This window comes from Erpetoichthys calabaricus, chromosome 2 (assembly GCF_900747795.2).
Source record: "Erpetoichthys calabaricus chromosome 2, fErpCal1.3, whole genome shotgun sequence".
In the NCBI taxonomy this organism is placed as follows: domain Eukaryota; kingdom Metazoa; phylum Chordata; class Cladistia; order Polypteriformes; family Polypteridae; genus Erpetoichthys; species Erpetoichthys calabaricus.
This window is the reverse complement of record NC_041395.2, coordinates 273,033,190-273,050,124: the sequence shown is the minus strand read 5'-3', so window position 1 is coordinate 273,050,124 and position 16,935 is coordinate 273,033,190. Positions and strand designations below refer to the sequence as shown.

General features: G+C 37.7%; 1 protein-coding gene across 3 annotated transcripts in view; it reads right to left on the bottom strand.

The window, feature by feature from the left end:
- dlg5a (discs, large homolog 5a (Drosophila)) overlaps nucleotides 1-16,935 on the bottom strand; it is a 240,053-nt gene that overhangs the window by 90,954 nt on the left and 132,164 nt on the right. For all 3 annotated transcript variants that reach the window (XM_051923726.1, XM_051923727.1, XM_028795545.2), the window contains exons 9-13: nucleotides 13,548-13,732; nucleotides 7,566-7,691; nucleotides 7,129-7,261; nucleotides 6,898-7,025; nucleotides 5,265-5,440 (exon numbers count right to left, since the gene is read on the bottom strand). In XM_051923726.1, coding sequence (XP_051779686.1) covers nucleotides 5,265-5,440; nucleotides 6,898-7,025; nucleotides 7,129-7,261; nucleotides 7,566-7,691; nucleotides 13,548-13,732 — 748 coding nt within the window. The remainder of the gene's footprint in view (nucleotides 1-5,264; nucleotides 5,441-6,897; nucleotides 7,026-7,128; nucleotides 7,262-7,565; nucleotides 7,692-13,547; nucleotides 13,733-16,935) is intronic.

Here is a 16,935-nt window from a genome sequence, read left to right as displayed (position 1 = left end):
GGCAGAATTTAGAAAAATACCGTGATACAGAATTCTGGTCATACCGCCCACCTCTAGCCTGAAGTCTTGAACTCATGGACATCACCAGATGCTGGGTTTCCTCCTTTTTAATGATCTGCCAGGCCTTTACTGCAGGAGCTTTCAGTTGCTGTTTGTTTGTGGGCCTTTCTGTCTAAAGTTTAGTCTTCAATAAGTGAAATGCATGCTCAATTGGGTTAAGATCAGGTGACTGACTTGGCCATTCAAGAATTTTCCACTTCTTTGCTTTAATAAACTCCTGGGTTTCTTTGGCTGTATGTTTTGGGTCATTGTCCATCTGTATCATGAAACGCCGCCCAATCAATTTGACTGCATTTAGCTGGATTTGAGCAGACAGTATGTCTCTGAACACCTCAGAATTCATTCGGCTGCTTCTGTCCTGTGTTACATCATCAATAAACACTAGTGTCCCAGTGCCACTGGCAGCCATGCACGCCCAAGCCATCACACTGCCCCCACCGTGTTTTACAGATGATGTGGTAGGCTTTGGATAATGAGCTGTTCCACGCCTTCTCCATACTGTTTTCTTGCCATCATTCTGGTAGAGGTTGATCTTGGTTTCATCTGTCCAAAGAATGTTTTTTCAGAAGTGTGCTGGCTTTTTTAGATGTTCTTTAGCAAAGTCCAATCTAGCCTTTCTATTCTTGAGGCTTATGAGTGGTTTGCACCTTGCAGTGCACCCTCTGTATTTACTTTCATGCAGTCTTCTCTTTATGGTAGACTTGGATATCGATTCGCCTACCCCCTGGAGAGTGTTGTTCACTTGGTTGGCTGTTGTGAAGGGGTTTCTCTTCACCATGGAAATGATTCTGCGATCATCCACCACTGTTGTCTTCCGTGGACATCCAGGTCTTTTTGCATTGCTGAGTTCACCAGTGCTTGCTTTCTTTCTCAGGATGTACCAAACTGTAGATTTTGCCACTTGTAATATTGTAGCAATTTCTCGGATGGGTTTTTTCTGTTTTTGCAGCTTAAGGATGGCTTCTTTTACCTGCATGGAGAGCTCCTTTGATCGCATGTTGTCTATTCACAGCAAAATCTTCCACATGCAAGCATCACACCTCAAATCAACTCCAGGCCTTTTATCTGCTTTATTGATAATGACATAATGACGGACTTGCCCACACCTGCCCATGAAATAGCCTTTGAGTCAATTGTCCAATTACTTTTGAGCCCCTGAAATGAAGGGATTGTGTTAAAAAAATGCTTTAGTTGCCTCACATTTTTATGCAATCGTTTTGTTCACCCCACTGAATTAAAGCCGAAAGTCTACTCTTCAACTGCATCTGAGTTGTGTCATTTAAAATTCATTGTGGTAATGTACAGAACCAAAATTAGAAAAAAGTTGTCTCTGTCCAACTGTGTAAGCCCGTGCTGTAAAAGGCCCAGGGTTCTAAAAACTATTGAAATCATCAGAAAAAAAATTGAAATGTAGAGATGTCAGGTAATTGAAAGGAACTACTCTGGGTGTCTCTCTCCTAGGTTTCATTGTGCGGACGTGCTCGCCTCGTTTATTCAGTTCTGAGCAGGCAGTTCACTTACAGTGGGTACGGAAAGTATTCAGACCCACTTCAATTTTTCACTCTTTGTTATATTGCAGCCATTTGCTAAAATCATTTAAATTAATTTTTTTCCTCATTAACCCTTTAACCACCAACTCCCTAAATATTCCCCACGCCAGGCGAAATCTGAACAATTTTCATTTTTTTACTTTTTTACATTTTTTTTACATTTTTTACATTTATTCAAGCAGTATTGACCACTAAATGTTGTGCAAGTTCTAGAAATGGGCAAACACATAATAAAACACAAAATGTACCTTTTCTCAGGCTTCTGGATTTATTGTCAACTACAAAATGGAACAGTCAAAAGTAATTCAAAAGTCAAAAGTAGTTCAGTCAATCATAGTTTCATTCCCAGTATTTGAGTTTGCTGTGCCACAGGCCAAAGCAGGGAACTGCACAAAGTCCTGGATTGCTGGGACACTTTGAGCAGAAGGTCTTGACGTCTCTACGCTGACCCTTCTTTGAACAGACACGACAGTGTTTTTCTGAAAGTCCAAAGTCCTTACATTCATCTGGCAACACTGCTGAAATACTACTCATAGGATCCTCTTTGCCAGTGTATACACGAAATCTATAAATGTAACCTGAATTCTCAGCTAAGCAAAACATCTTGATACCAAACCGTGCCCTTTTCAATGGTAGATACTGTCAAAACTGTAAGCGGCCCTTCCACAACAATAAACTTTCATCAACTGCAACTGACGGTCCTGGCATGTAGGGCAACTGAAATGCTTCAAATAAATGATCAATCAAAGGACGTAGCTTGAACAAGCGGTCGTGGTTTGGATCTTTCTTATCTGGCTCATTTCTGTTGTCATTCAAATGAAAGAATTTCAGCAGCAAAGAGAATCGGTTACGTGTCATGACAGCTGCAAAAATAGGTGTTGCATACATAGGATCTGTAGACCAGTACATCTCAATATCTGGTTTTCTGATTATTCCCATCAACATCAAAATCCCAATGAATTTTTTCATTTCGTTTTCATCAGTGTCAAACCAAGCACGAACACGGGAATGTGGAGGTAAATTGGGATTTTTCTCAATAAACTGTGCTGCATACAGATTTGTCTGATGAACAAAATGTCTGATCAAATCAGGTGACACAAACAGCTCATAAAACTGCTCAGCAGTGTAATTGTTTACATCAACAATAAAGCCACACATTGCCTCAAACGGATGCAGAAAAGGTAGTTCACCACGGGCAGCAGTCCAGCTGAGATGCTGGGGATACACCCACTCAGCGCCGTCATCCGATGCGTCTTCATTCACAGTATCATGCAGCGCACGTTGCTGCTCATCATTGTCGCTAAAATCTTCTTCAGAACTGCTACAATCATGATCAGAACTGTCCAAAATCGCCTGCAAAGCCTCACTTGAAGTCAGTTTACGTTTCGCCATATTCACAGCTGTTACATGCGAATCACGTTACATGACCGGCCAAAACAACCACAGACTTGTCGAAATACAACGTAGTAATAATACCCACGCCAAACCGTCAGTTATACTACTTGCCAGGCATTCATATAACCACAGGCAAATGTGCCGGATAATTCCGGCAGTATGGCGTTAGCAATAAAACAACGGTGCCGGATATATCCGGCAGAGGGCGGTTAAGGGGTTAATGTACACACAGCACCCCATATTGACAGACAAAAAAAAGAATTTTTGAAATTGTTGCAGATTTATTAAAAAAGAAAAACTGAAATATCACATGGTCCTAAGTATTCAGACCCTTTGCTCAGTATTTAGTAGAAGCACCCTTTTGAGCTAATACAGCCATGAGTCTTCTTGGGAAAGATGCAACAAGTTTTTCACACCTGGATTTGGGGATCCTCTGCCATTCCTCCTTGCAGATCCTCTCCAGTTCTGTCAGGTTGGATGGTAAACGTTGGTGGACAGCCATTTTTAGGTCTCTCCAGAGATGCTCAATTGGGTTTAAGTCAGGGCTCTGGTTGGGCCATTCAAAAACAGTCACAGAGTTGTTGTGAAGCCACTCCTTCGTTATTTTAGCTGTGTGCTTAGGGTCATTGTCTTGTTGGAAGGTAAACCTTTGGCCCAGTCTGAGGTCCTTGGCACTCTGGAGAAGGTTTTTGTCCAGGATATCCCTGTACTTGGCCGCATTCATCTTTCCCTCGATTGCAACCAGTCGTCCTGTCCCTGCAGCTGAAAAACACCCCCACAGAATGATGCTGCCACTGCCATGCTTCACTGTGGGGACTGTATTGGACAAGAGATGAGCAGTGCCTGGTTGTCTCCACACATACCGCTTAGAATTAAGGCCAAAAAGTTCTATCTTGGTCTCATCAGACCAGAGAATCTTATTTCTCACCATCTCACAGTCCTTCAGGTGTCTTTTAGCAAACTCCATGCGGGCTGTCATGTGTCTTGCACTGAGGAGAGTCTTCCGACAGGCCACTCTGCCATAAAGCCCTGACTGGTTTCTACAACTTTCTCCCATCTCCTGACTGCATCTCTGGAGCTCAGCCAAAGTGATCTTTGGGTTCTTCTTTACCTCTCTCACCAAGGCTCTTCTCCCCCGGTAGCTCAGCTTGGCCGGATGGCCAGCTCTAGGAAGGGTTCTGGTCGTCCCAAACGTCTTCCATTTAAGGATTATGGAGGCCACTGTGCTCTTGGGAACCTTAAGTGCAGCAGAAATTTTTTTGTAACCTTGGCCGGATTTGTGCCTTGCCACAATTCTGTCTCTGAGCTCTTCAGGCAGTTCCTTTGACCTCATGATTCTCATTTGCTCTGACATGCATTGTGAGCTGTAAGGTCTTATATAGACAGGTGTGTGGCTTTCCTAATCAAGTCCAGTCAGTATAATCAAACACAGCTGGACTCAAATGAAGGTGATCTCAAGGATGATCAGAAGAAATGGAAAGCACCCGAGTTAAATATATGAGTGTCAATATGAGGTGCTGTGTGTACATTAATGAGGAAAAAAATTAATTTAAATGATTTTAACAAATGGCTGCAATATAACAAAGAGTGAAAAATTGAAGGGGGTCTGAATACTTTCCGTACCCACTGTAATTACATGTCAGATAACTATGATATCACCATAATAATGAACAATGTCAACATATTTATTTTGGAGCAGAATGCACTGTGGGGCCTGGGTAGCCATTTGGACTTACAACCCTCATTTTCTCGAGCATCAAACCAGCTGGGAGTTGTAATTTTCCTGTCCTCGACATTTGACCATAGCCTCGGAGTTCTCTATAATATTAGAGACTTAAAAAATTAGTTTAGCAATTGAATCCATATTTAAAGACTTTCTATTGCTTAGTTGTCTATTTGTATTATGTAACTTTGTATTTATTTTTATTGTTCTTTTTATATTTAATATTGTTTAAACAGAAAAGGGATTTTCTACGTACAAACACTAATGTTTAATCTTTATCAAAATATATGGCAACAGTTTAAGAAGGGGGAAAAAACACTTTTTTTGTAACCAACAGTACAGTAATCAGTCCCACATTTGATTCTCATTAAATCAAGCAAACTTTCATATTGCAGAGCAGGCATTTAGGACAATTTATTTGGCGATTGGACATATATGCACTAAATTAAGTTAAAATGCTAAAACTAAGTTATCAAATATTCAAGTTGTTAAAATAAACAGTATGAAGCTTGAACACTGGAGAGATAAAACTTCACCTTTGTGTCCAACAAGGTTGATGTGTACAGGAGTCACAATTCTTCCTCCTAAAGACTTTCTTCTGCGAACAACCATATTGATCACACCACCTCCAGTAACCACTGCCTTAATCACTTGTTTCCTGTCCTTGTTAGCAAGATCCACATCATTTATTTTCAGTAACCAATCATTCACCCTACAAAACAAAACTTTAATTAAAATAAGCAGCTGAGCAAGACTATAATTAATCTGAAATTAGTCAGCAATTCTAATTAGTATATTTAAAACATACTGGTGTACATGTTATAAACATAATGCTCATTACCACTGTGAAATAGGGTGTTGCTTTGCAGAGGCATTTTCACACAAAAATACATGCTCCTACTGCTTTGGAAGAGTCAGAGCATACAATTGTGGGGAGGGGTTAACAGTAACAAAGCCTTCTGATGCTGAGGAGTCCAAGTGAAGGTTTACCTCCAGCTAGCTGACAACATGCAAACTAAAGTTACACTAAGCACACATGTCCAAGAATCAAAACAAGACAAAAAGTCAGTTTTGTCTTACTTTTAGTAGTGAGAAATTATTGATATCACACATGTAAAATATCCCACACTGGAAGGTCTACTATCTTCATCATTAAGGCTGTATACATTCAATTTATTCATTATGCAAAAACCTATTCTGGTTTACTTGTGTGGAGCTTGTTATTTTGTTTCAAACCCCAATATATGCACAACTCTCCTCCATTTGTATATGACAAAGTACTGTGTTTATGCTTATTGATCCTAGCAAGCAAAATCAGGAATTACTAAATGATGCCCATGCTACATTATGCAGTTAATTGTAAACCAGTAATAAGCATTATTCCACACTATTTTATATACTGGAGATACCCTATATGAAAATAACTGCACAATTCACTAAAAGACATGTCTGATGATGAGGCCAGTGTCTCTTAGCAATATTGTTCTGTGTTCATATGTGACTGCAGACATCCTATAGGCAATACACTGGATATCGTTAGGGACATTGGCATTATAGCCCAGTGTTGTGTAACAGCATAGTGGAAGAACACTTAACACTTTATTTGAACAAATAATTAATATGAGAAGTCAAGCTGCAAAGTCATTCAACCAGTGCTCACTGACTACTCAACAAGGGATACGGCAATAGGGACTATTTCTGCTTGATTCCAGGATTTTATTTAACTATTCTGATGGTCCACCTTACCTAATAAACTTTTAGACTCCATATTCCTGCTATATTAAGCTTGTTTGATTACATAATAATCACCTTTTCCCAAAATCACACCAAGATAGTTTTTGAAAAGCTGTCCAGGTTCCAACTTCAGCTACAAAACTTAAATCCAGACTCTCATAACTCTTTGCACAAAGAAGTGCTTCCTGCATTAGGCTTCAATACACTTGTCTTAACTATCCTCTAATTCTCATTCTTCCATTGACATAGACCTACATTTACATTATTTGCTTGGCAGACGCTTTTATCCAAAGCAATTTACGAAAGAAGTAAAGATAATCGATTAACATTAAGCTAGGGCCTGATTGTTCAGCAAATGTAAACTTAGTCTACACTTAGTGATTATACTGCTATAGGATAGCCTTTGAAAAGCCAATAGATACAGTATTACTTTACCTCAACCTTCCATCAGCTATACTTCCTTTATCCACTTTAGTAACAAATATTCCACAATCTCCTGGCAAATAAGGATCATTCACCCCTTCTGCTACATCAAAACCAAGAGCCTTCAAGTCCATGTCTTCCTGTTTTTTTTATTTAAAAAAAAAGAGAAAAAAAGCGTAAATGTCATATAAAAAGCAAAAATACTAAATAAAATTCTGCTTGCTATCAATTATGTTCACTTACCCTATCTTTTTCAAACTCAACTACCTCTGTCTCCCATTCAAGTGAATCTGTATCTATTGCTGAATCATGAGAGTTGTGAGCTAACAACTGTCGAAACCTGGCTTCTTTTTCTAACTGGTTTTCCATCTTCTCTCTAATTGAGAAAACAAAAGAAATATTAATTACTTGAGATTTTTGAAAATATACTGCTCATGTTAAATGTGTAACATTTTGCAATATAAAGCCCTACAACCCTGAAATGGATTATGCAGTATGTTGTAGATATGTATGAATTATAAAGGTTATATTCATAAGGCTAAAAACTAAGATGCAAGACACATTCAATTAAATGTGATATATTACACTTAGAATGTTTAATAGTCTCTGTTATAAATCTGAAACAGAAACAGGCCTTAGAAAAATAGAAAAAAAAAATCAGCATTCAAAATAAAGCTTACTTTAGTTCTTTCAGCTCTCTCACAGCATCATTTTTTTGTTTTCGCATGTCATCCAAATTCCGAAGAGCTTCTGCCAAGTCACTTACAGCTCTGTCACGTTCCCTCCGCAGGTTATCACACAGAGTGCTGAGGAAGAATGCATTTGTAAAATAGCTAAAAAAAAGGACTACTTTCTACATTATTTAAAAATTAAATTATAACTAACATTTCCTCAATCCACAAATTTAATAAATTCAATTTATTTGTATGGTGCTCTTCAATAACTGCAGGCTCAGTGCAGAAAAATATAATGCAATGACAGGAAATTGCTAAACTTTACAACAACACACATGTACAATTACAGTATGTTCAAACAATTTCAAATCTGCTTCCACTTTTCTAAGGTCATCATCAATCTGGCATAATAAGGCTCATTTACTGTAACAAAATTCAACTTTTTAAATTTCACTTTCACTAGTAATATGCTTTGCCTTCTTTTTTAATGGCTTTATTGCTTCAGTTTTTTTCTTTTTTTATTTATCCTTTGTTTAGGAAGTAACCTATATCACTGAGTGCTACATTGTCACCTGCATAGTCTTACCAGTGGTCCTCCGATTAACACTAGAATCCCTGAAACCTATGAAAATATCCGTAATGCCAGGCCACCTTAAATTCCCTCACACCTTATCAGCAGTGTCTTTGTTTTGCAAATGTATCAATCAGCACAAGCAGCCTGCTATCCCATCCTCCTTCGACGTAGCTGAAGTCAAGTCAGACACAAAATCCTCAGAGCTGGGATTAAGATGTCTGGATTTGTATAGGGTAAATAATATATCATTATTTGGAATACAATAATCTGTGTAAATGTAGGATAACAGGAAAAGCATTGCAAGAAAGGTAGAACACTAACTAAAACAAGCGTTTTTTCATGTTATAGAAATAATTGACAAAATGTTGATGTGAAGTATATGATGTGTGAAGTCCAAAAATCAAATAAACACTTTCACGAAAGTTTTAACAAAACAAGTGAGCTTTTATTCAAGAATATAACAGAAGAAAAAGAAATTGTTCAATTTAAATGTTACTGGCAATGTGTAAAAACTGAAGCCCAACTATCAATCTATACAAAGTAGACATGTCAGCTTGGTTGGTGCAGAGGTAAAGACTGCTGTCTCGTAATCAAGAGCATTTTGAGTAGTGAGCTGCTATTATTGTTACTATTAGAGTACGTTAGAGTAAGTTAGCGCTGAAGGGATAAAAGCAGATATACAAATGCAGGTCAATCATTTCTTCTTGGTGTCTTGTTCAGCAAACAGACACCGAAGTGTCTATGGTAGATGTTACTTTTCCTCGCACACGGACATTCACATCAACATGTCATTTGAATAATTTTTTTATTCAAGAATCCAAGAATAAAACTGATTAAAAAAAATTGTTCAAATGACATGTTAATATGAATGTTCGTGTGCGAGGAAAAGTAACATCTTTTACAAGTAGATAGATAGATAGATATGCGGTGGGTTGGCACCCTGCCCAGGATTGTTTCCTGCCTTGTGCCCTGTGTTGGCTGGGATTGGCTCCAGCAGACCCCCGTGACCCTGTGTTCGGATTCAGCGGGTTAGAAAATGGATGGATGGATGGATAGATAGATACAAAAAACAATCTTAAAGATTGATAATAATGCAGGTAAAAACAGACAATAACTTTGTATAATGTTAATGTTTACACACCCGGGTGGAATTGAAGAGTCGCATAGTTTGGGGGAGGAACCATAACTTTACACAGGATGTTACAGACTCGCATCAAATGCATGTTTTTGTTATATGGCAATTATAATAATAGCAGCTCACTACTTAAAGGTCTAAATATAAACAGGATTTGAACCTGTTACCTCGACACTGCTAAACTATAGCTTTTCCACTGCGCCATCTGCACAGAACCCTGAAGGAGCAGCGTTACCACTGTGACAACTGGCTGAAAATAAAACACGCAAATACACGTGTATGAGAATGTCTTTTATTTTGTACCGATTGATAGTTGGGCTTCAGCAGCATGCCAATTGAGCAATTTTTTTTTTTATTCTTTGGTTTTATCTATAATAATAAAAGGCAAAGCCCTCACTGACTGACTGACTCACTCACTCACTCACTGACTGACTGACTCACTCATCACTAATTCTCCAACTTCCCGTGTAGGTGGAAGGCTGAAATTTGGCAGGCTCATTCCTTACAGCTTACTTACAAAAGTTAGGCAGGTTTCATTTCGAAATTCAAAGCGTAATGGTCATAACTGGAACATATTTTTTGTCCATACACTGTAATGGAGGAGGCGGAGTCACGTATCGCATCATCACGCCTCCTACGTAATCACGTGAACTAAAAACAAGGAAGACATTTACAGCACGAGTCACACGCGGGAACGAAGGTAAATGACGTTAATTTTTGACTGTCTTTTAATACTGTGTGAGCATACATATTAACACATGTGCAATTAAACGTGTGCATTTACGGGGTGATTTCTGAGGCTTAAAAGCTCACCTTTTATCAAACGCGGGAAGAAAGGTAACTGACGTTGTTCACTGTCTTTTAATACTGTGTAACCATACATATTAACACATGTCCAATTAAACGTGTGCATTTACGGGGTGATTTCTCAGGCTTAAAAGCTCGCCTTTTACTAAAAAGGTAAATGCAAAACTATTTTCAATCAGTTTATTGAAACGCTCCCGTTAAGGATTGCAATAACATATTCGCGAGATAAAAGAACGAAGTAGGGGGAAATGGAGGAACAGCCGCAAACAGCGAAGAGCAAAAAATTAATTAAACAATTGAGAACGGAGCGAGTTAAGCATACAAGCATGTTCATAAGGGAAACAAAGCACGGTGTAAAACGTAAGTTTAAATTAAGTTTATAGAAACGCTCCGGCTGCGGATTGCAATAACATATTCGCGAGATAAAACTTTAATGAGAAGACACGAGGTATAAACGAAGCACACGCCGTGGCGCAACATTAGGGGCAACAGTTTCAACCATTCTATGATCTGCTTCTCGCAACTGAAACACGGCACATGGCGGATGTTAGCCGACTTGCTGACCGCAACGTTAGGGGCTTCAACTATGGCGCTGACGCAACATCTCAGTGCCAACACTTTGCAGACTGTACTTAAAAGACACGCCCTCCTCACTGGACAGTTAAAAACACCAATCAAACTAACGATGACATCAAGTATTACCCAATCAAAAGTAGGAAAGGAGGCATCTTCATAAAATGCGTGTGGGATGATTTGCATGAGACGCTGCTTTAAAAAAAAAATGATAAAAAAAATACGGGATAAATTCCGTCCAGTATTGATTCAAAACGGGACGCGCAATTTCATTCTCAAACGCGGCACGATTCCGTATTTTAAAGGACGGGTGGCAACCCTACAGTGCCAGGTAACCACCCATACAATCAGATTGTGATTCAGACTAGGAATGCAATGAATGTAATTACCCCGATCTACATACAAGGCGAAAGTCTTGCAACATTCAAAGATGATGGTTTGGGATAATTAGTACTTATTAACTACAACATTGAACATAAAAGAGCTTATGAAGCCTTGAACCGAAAAAAGCAAGATCTCAGAGATCGTAAAAAAAAAAAAGGAGGTAATGTCGTTTTACTCGCTGTAAATTTTAGTCAAACATTACCAGTTATTCCACGAGGGAGACCAGCAGATGAACTCAACGCGTGTTTAAAATCCATGCTTCTCCCACGGTCGGTTATATGTCGCGTGTTCTCGGGTAGGTACACCAAAAAATGTATACATTTAAGCATGTAATGGGCAAAGAAAAAATGAAGTATACCCGAAGGCACTGCAGTAGTACTCAATGTAACTTTACTTCTTAAATGTTAATGTTTTACTGTTTAATAATTTATACGCTTCTTATATATTGTTCAAATTCTTTTATCAAAATACCAGTGACAGCGCAATGCACGATAACATGGAGTGAATACACCATACGCATCTGCCCACGGCCGCCCTGGTGTGCGCAGATAGGAGTTGATTCTAAAATAAAATAAACATAAAAAGAGTAATACATTCATCACCCATAAAGCGGATAGCAGACGTGACGTATTATATGTGTACCACATTTCAAGTCAATACGTGAAACGGTTTGCAAGCTACATGTGATTTAAAATCCTGGACAGACCAACGAAAAGCCACGGTAGCAAATTATAGAATAAGATTTTACTGTTTAATAATTTATATTTATATGAAATGTGCTTCTTATATATTACTTCATATTCTCATATGATAATGATGTTAATGTTGTTTATATTGATTTCTATGTTATTGTAAGTGCATCTATGTGTGTATATGTATGTATGTATGTATGTGTATATATATATATATATATATATATATATATATATATATATATATATAAAAAATATATGTGTATATGTATATATAATATATCTGTATATGTGTGTATATGTGTGTGTATATGTGTATATGTATATATATATGACAGCAACACTCATAACAATGACAACACAATTACATTGACAATCATGTTACGTTATTTTTAAAATGTTTCCTTTACTTTTTCATAACCTCTTTAACACACTACTTCTCCGCTGCGAAGCGCGGGTATTTTGCTAGTATGTATATATATGTGGATGTGTATATGTATATATAAGTATATATGTTTATGTATATATATGTTTACATAACCTCTTTAACACACTACTTCTCCGCTGTGAAGCGCGGGTATTTTGCTAGTTCTTGAATAAAAGCATACTTGTTTTGTTACACCTTTTGTGAAAGTGTTTCTTGGATATTTGGGCTTCACACATCCTACACTACACATCAAAAATATATCATTATTACTATAATATATGAAAACATTTTTTGTTTTAGCCACATGTTCAGCATTTCTTGCCTCACATTTCCTGTCATTCAATATTTACACAGATTGTTGTAGACACAGAATACACATGAAATGTATGTATCACAACACTTCATTACTTGTATAATTCCCTACAAACGCATCACCAGATAAACACTTCAACACAGACGAACTGTAAAGATTGTAGCAGGGTGATGCCTTCATCTGACTGAATGGGGGGTGAGGGGGGTGTAAAACAAAAGCAGGCTGTTAGCATTGTGATAAGGAGCTGCAAGCTTCTAGGCCTATGCCAGGAAAATTTAAGGAGGTCAGGGACAATGAAAAAAAAATTTATGCTTCAGGGATTCTAGTGTTAAAATACTTTTTGTCACGTCTTCTAACACTTCTCTTACCACTGCTATGTAGTATTTACATTCATCAAAACACTGCACCATCCAATTTACCATCAGCTACTTATTTGTTCCGTTTTATCCATCTATAAAGGAGTCAGTTGCAGGTTGTTTCTTTCAGATGTGAAATCTGCTAGGCATTCTCCTTTCTCATGCACCTTGTTAAAAAATGTGGTCTTATTATTTACTTTTTCTTGCCTTAGAACTTGTACCATATTCTGATTCTTTCTATTTATATACTTTTGACTGATGTGGATATTTAATTATTTAGAATAGCAGTACAATTCTCCTTTTAAAATGTTAATATTCTCATCTTCTCCAATCCCAGTCTGTCTGACATTTCTTGTTTATTGCAAAGTTTGTCAACGTAGTCATTCTCTTTCTCCAGCCTTTCCTCTCCAGTTGAATGCATCTCCTTCAAGATGTGATTTTGAGGTGTCGTGTACATTATTCTTCCTGAACGTATTCTTGGGTTGCACCAAACTAGGGAAAAACAGCTGAATTGGTGTTCACTTACCTTCCTCAACAGATGCAGCTTAACATTATACCCAAGGTATATCTACAAATATATCATAACACAAAAAGGATAAACTGCTCAAGTAAAAAATGTACTAATAAAAAATGGCTATCACACTGATTAAACGCACTCTATTCCTAGAAGTGCTCAATTTAATAAAGTGAAAAAACAGAGCTGGATAACTCTATAAAGATACACTACCGTATACTCTCTCTTTCAGCCACAATCTTGTCTCGTTCTTGGAATGCCCAATCCCGCCTGCACTTTGCTACTTCTGCTTCTTGAATAGCCTCTTTCAGTTCCTGGGACATCGCTTCATATTGTTTTCTAAGCACCTCTATTTCTTTATTAGCTCTCTCCATGTCCATAGTTGCAGAATCTTGTTTCTGTAAATAAGATTTAAATCTTAAAATTTTGTCTAAAAGTTACATTTACCAAAAATAACAACACATAATATTTTATCCACCTATTTTCTAACACTTATTCAGGTCTGGGTCATAACACTTATTCAGGTCTGGGTCATGAACGTTCTAATACTGTTCCAAAAAATCTCTTTATTTACCAGTTTTACATGTTGTAGTATAATGCTAAATCAACACCATAATAATATGATATAATGCCACTGAAAAAGAAGTGTTTTGTTTTAGTCATTCCAAAACAAATAAAAACATTAAAGAAAGACATCAGAGGAAGCAAGTCCAAAATCCAAAATGATATCTCCATTGACAAACATACTGACACTGCAAATTATTAAAAAGGGGAATTTTCATAAAGTTATATATATGGAACAAAGTGAAGACAGTTTACTAAAAGATGCCAAAATCACATATTTATTAGTTCCCTATATTTTATGTCCCCTGCAAATACATTATTAAAATCAGTAATCTAATAGGGGGCTTTGCTCGCCAACCCCTTTCCCCCCACCCCGCCGGCACTTCGCACCGTTGTGAAGAGGGGGGCTGAACGCACCCCAAGGAGATGCGTCTGCTCCTCCGAAACCACACTTAAACGGTGATACAATGGGATACAAATAAATTTTTTTTTTTTTGCTTGATCAGCTGTTGGCTTGCTGCTGCTGCTGTTTTGCTGCGTGATCTGCACTTCGGCTGCTTACCCCTTTCCTCCCCCCCACCAGTGGTACACGCCATTGTGAAGAGGGGGGCTGAATGCACCCCAAGGAGATGCGGCTACTCCTCCAAAATGCTCGATCAGCCATGTGATCTGAACGTCGCTCGCATACCAATTCCACCCCAATCAGCACCATTGTGAAGAGGTGGGCTGAACACACCCCAAGGAGATGCAGTCGCTCCTCCGAAACACTCAATGAGCTGCTGCTGCCATGCCATGTGATCTGAACTTTGCTCGCATACCAATTTCCCTCCCAATTAGTGCCACACGCCGTTGTGAAGAGTGTGGCTGAATGCACACCAAGGTGACACAGTCACTCCTCTAAACCCCTCTTAAATATTGATACATTGGGAAACAAGTAACAGTTGTGTTTTTTACCTCCTCTTTGCTCGATCAGCTAGTAGCTTGCTGCTGCTTTCGTTCTGCATGATTGGCATTTCAGGTGGCGTTTTGAACGTTTAAAAGCCTGTACAGAACCTGTCCTTTTGTCCTCAAACACTATGCGATCTCTTTCCGCTTTTCCATTATTTCACCTAGTGATATTTTCCGTTTGCTTGTGTTAATGTGATCTTTTCACTCATTTTTTTTGAGACGTTCGAATTTTCCTATTTCCATTACCTGTAACCTGCTCTGCATGTGTATCACGGGACTTGCTTACAAAGGTTGTAAGTATGATGTGATGTGCTTGTCTCGCGGGATGTGAAAGTGTCTCTCTGTCTCTCTTCAAAAGATCACGTCTTGTTGCCAAAAAAAGTCTTATCCCAAGATTTTTTTTATATAATAGAGAGATATAAATTGTAACTGCCATTGTTCTGTTTAAAAAAAAAATTCATTTTAACAGTCTCTGTCCACTAGATGGCAACAACAACACTATTTTTAATGGTATTTTTGGTTTAAAAAAATCATGATTTTTCTGATATTACACATTTGCATTATTAATTATTTTTACATTCAGATATTTGTTTATAGCCTTCTACCGTCACAATTCCATTTTAAAAATTAAAAAAAAAAAAAAAAACACCACAAAGGAGACCGACACAGTGTCTCATTAAAAGTCTATGGAAGAAAGGATGTTATCTTGCACCCATATTACAACTTGAAACGCTAAAACAGTACCACTAAATCAATATTTAAACACTGAATACTGCCCTTTTTATTTGCTAGCGGAAATGATCAATATTACATTTTGTAATACTTCAGGTAGTCATGGGGAAATATTTTATAATTAGGAAACTGTTTATTCATCATGTTGAACTATAAAACTCTAAAATTGGTTTGAAAACTATATTAATTTTCCATCTTGACAGATATTGTAATTTCCAAACCATATATGTCTGTGGATACCTTAGACTTAAAGCAGAGTGGAAATTTGTAACCAATGGTTCAACTGGCAGGGCTGCAGTATGGCCTTAAATCTGTAAAATGTTTGGTAGTGGAAAAGCACTTTTAATACCTGAAGGCACTTTGGCAGCCTGTACTAACAATGCCAGCCTGTATACTCTTAGACTATTTTCACCATTAGAATCTTCGGGGGGTTTTGAGGCTTATGAAAGGTATATAAATTCTTAGAAGCATTGACTTTATCTCTTGAAACAATTCTGCATCGATGCATGAAGCTTCTTGATCAATCTTTTTATATGACCTATGAGCAATGAAATGGAAAATATGCACAATATGAATACAAGACCATAAATGGACAAAATATTAAATAAATATTTTTTAATCTAGATATTAAAATGGTAAGGGTTGTGTATGTCTGTCATGGAATTAGTCTTGAACAACTAGGGCTATGTTGGTGAAGCTAAACATTTGGGTAGTGGCAACCTCCATGAAGTAATCAAGGTTCAGGCCTTTCATAAGGCTAAATGCTTGACAGTGTGACACAGCAGAAAGAAAAAGTACAGCGATGACATCTGTGAATTGCAGAAGCCGATCATAGGAAAAAAAAGAACAATATCGTCATCTGTTGAGTGTCAAGTGCAGGATACAGAATGCAAGTGTAACAAAGACAGACAAATTCCTGCACAAAGTGACTTGAGCTTGGGCCTTTACAACAACATGACCATTATGATCACAAAAGAAAGTTATACACATCGTTATGGCATGAAGAACAAAAGCCGTGATCTCTCACCAATGTGATCACGAAGAAGCTGTATTTTTCCACAGTGAAAACAAAAGACGCATTCTTTATCCCATTTTGCTGCTGCACCACTGCATGCATGTTAGTCATAGCAAAATCACTATATTAAAAGGTGCATTGACGTGACAAACATATTAAACCTCAAAAGTGATGAATAGGATATATAGATTCTCTTTTAGTTCCCTGTTAAAGAGGCCAGTGCTTTGTATTTCCACTGAAGAACTTTTTTGAGTACAAAGTTAAACAAAAGAAAAAAAATAACACTCCAGACTATACCAGGGAAATAAGTGTTTACTTCTTAAAATTTCCACTTCCAGGACA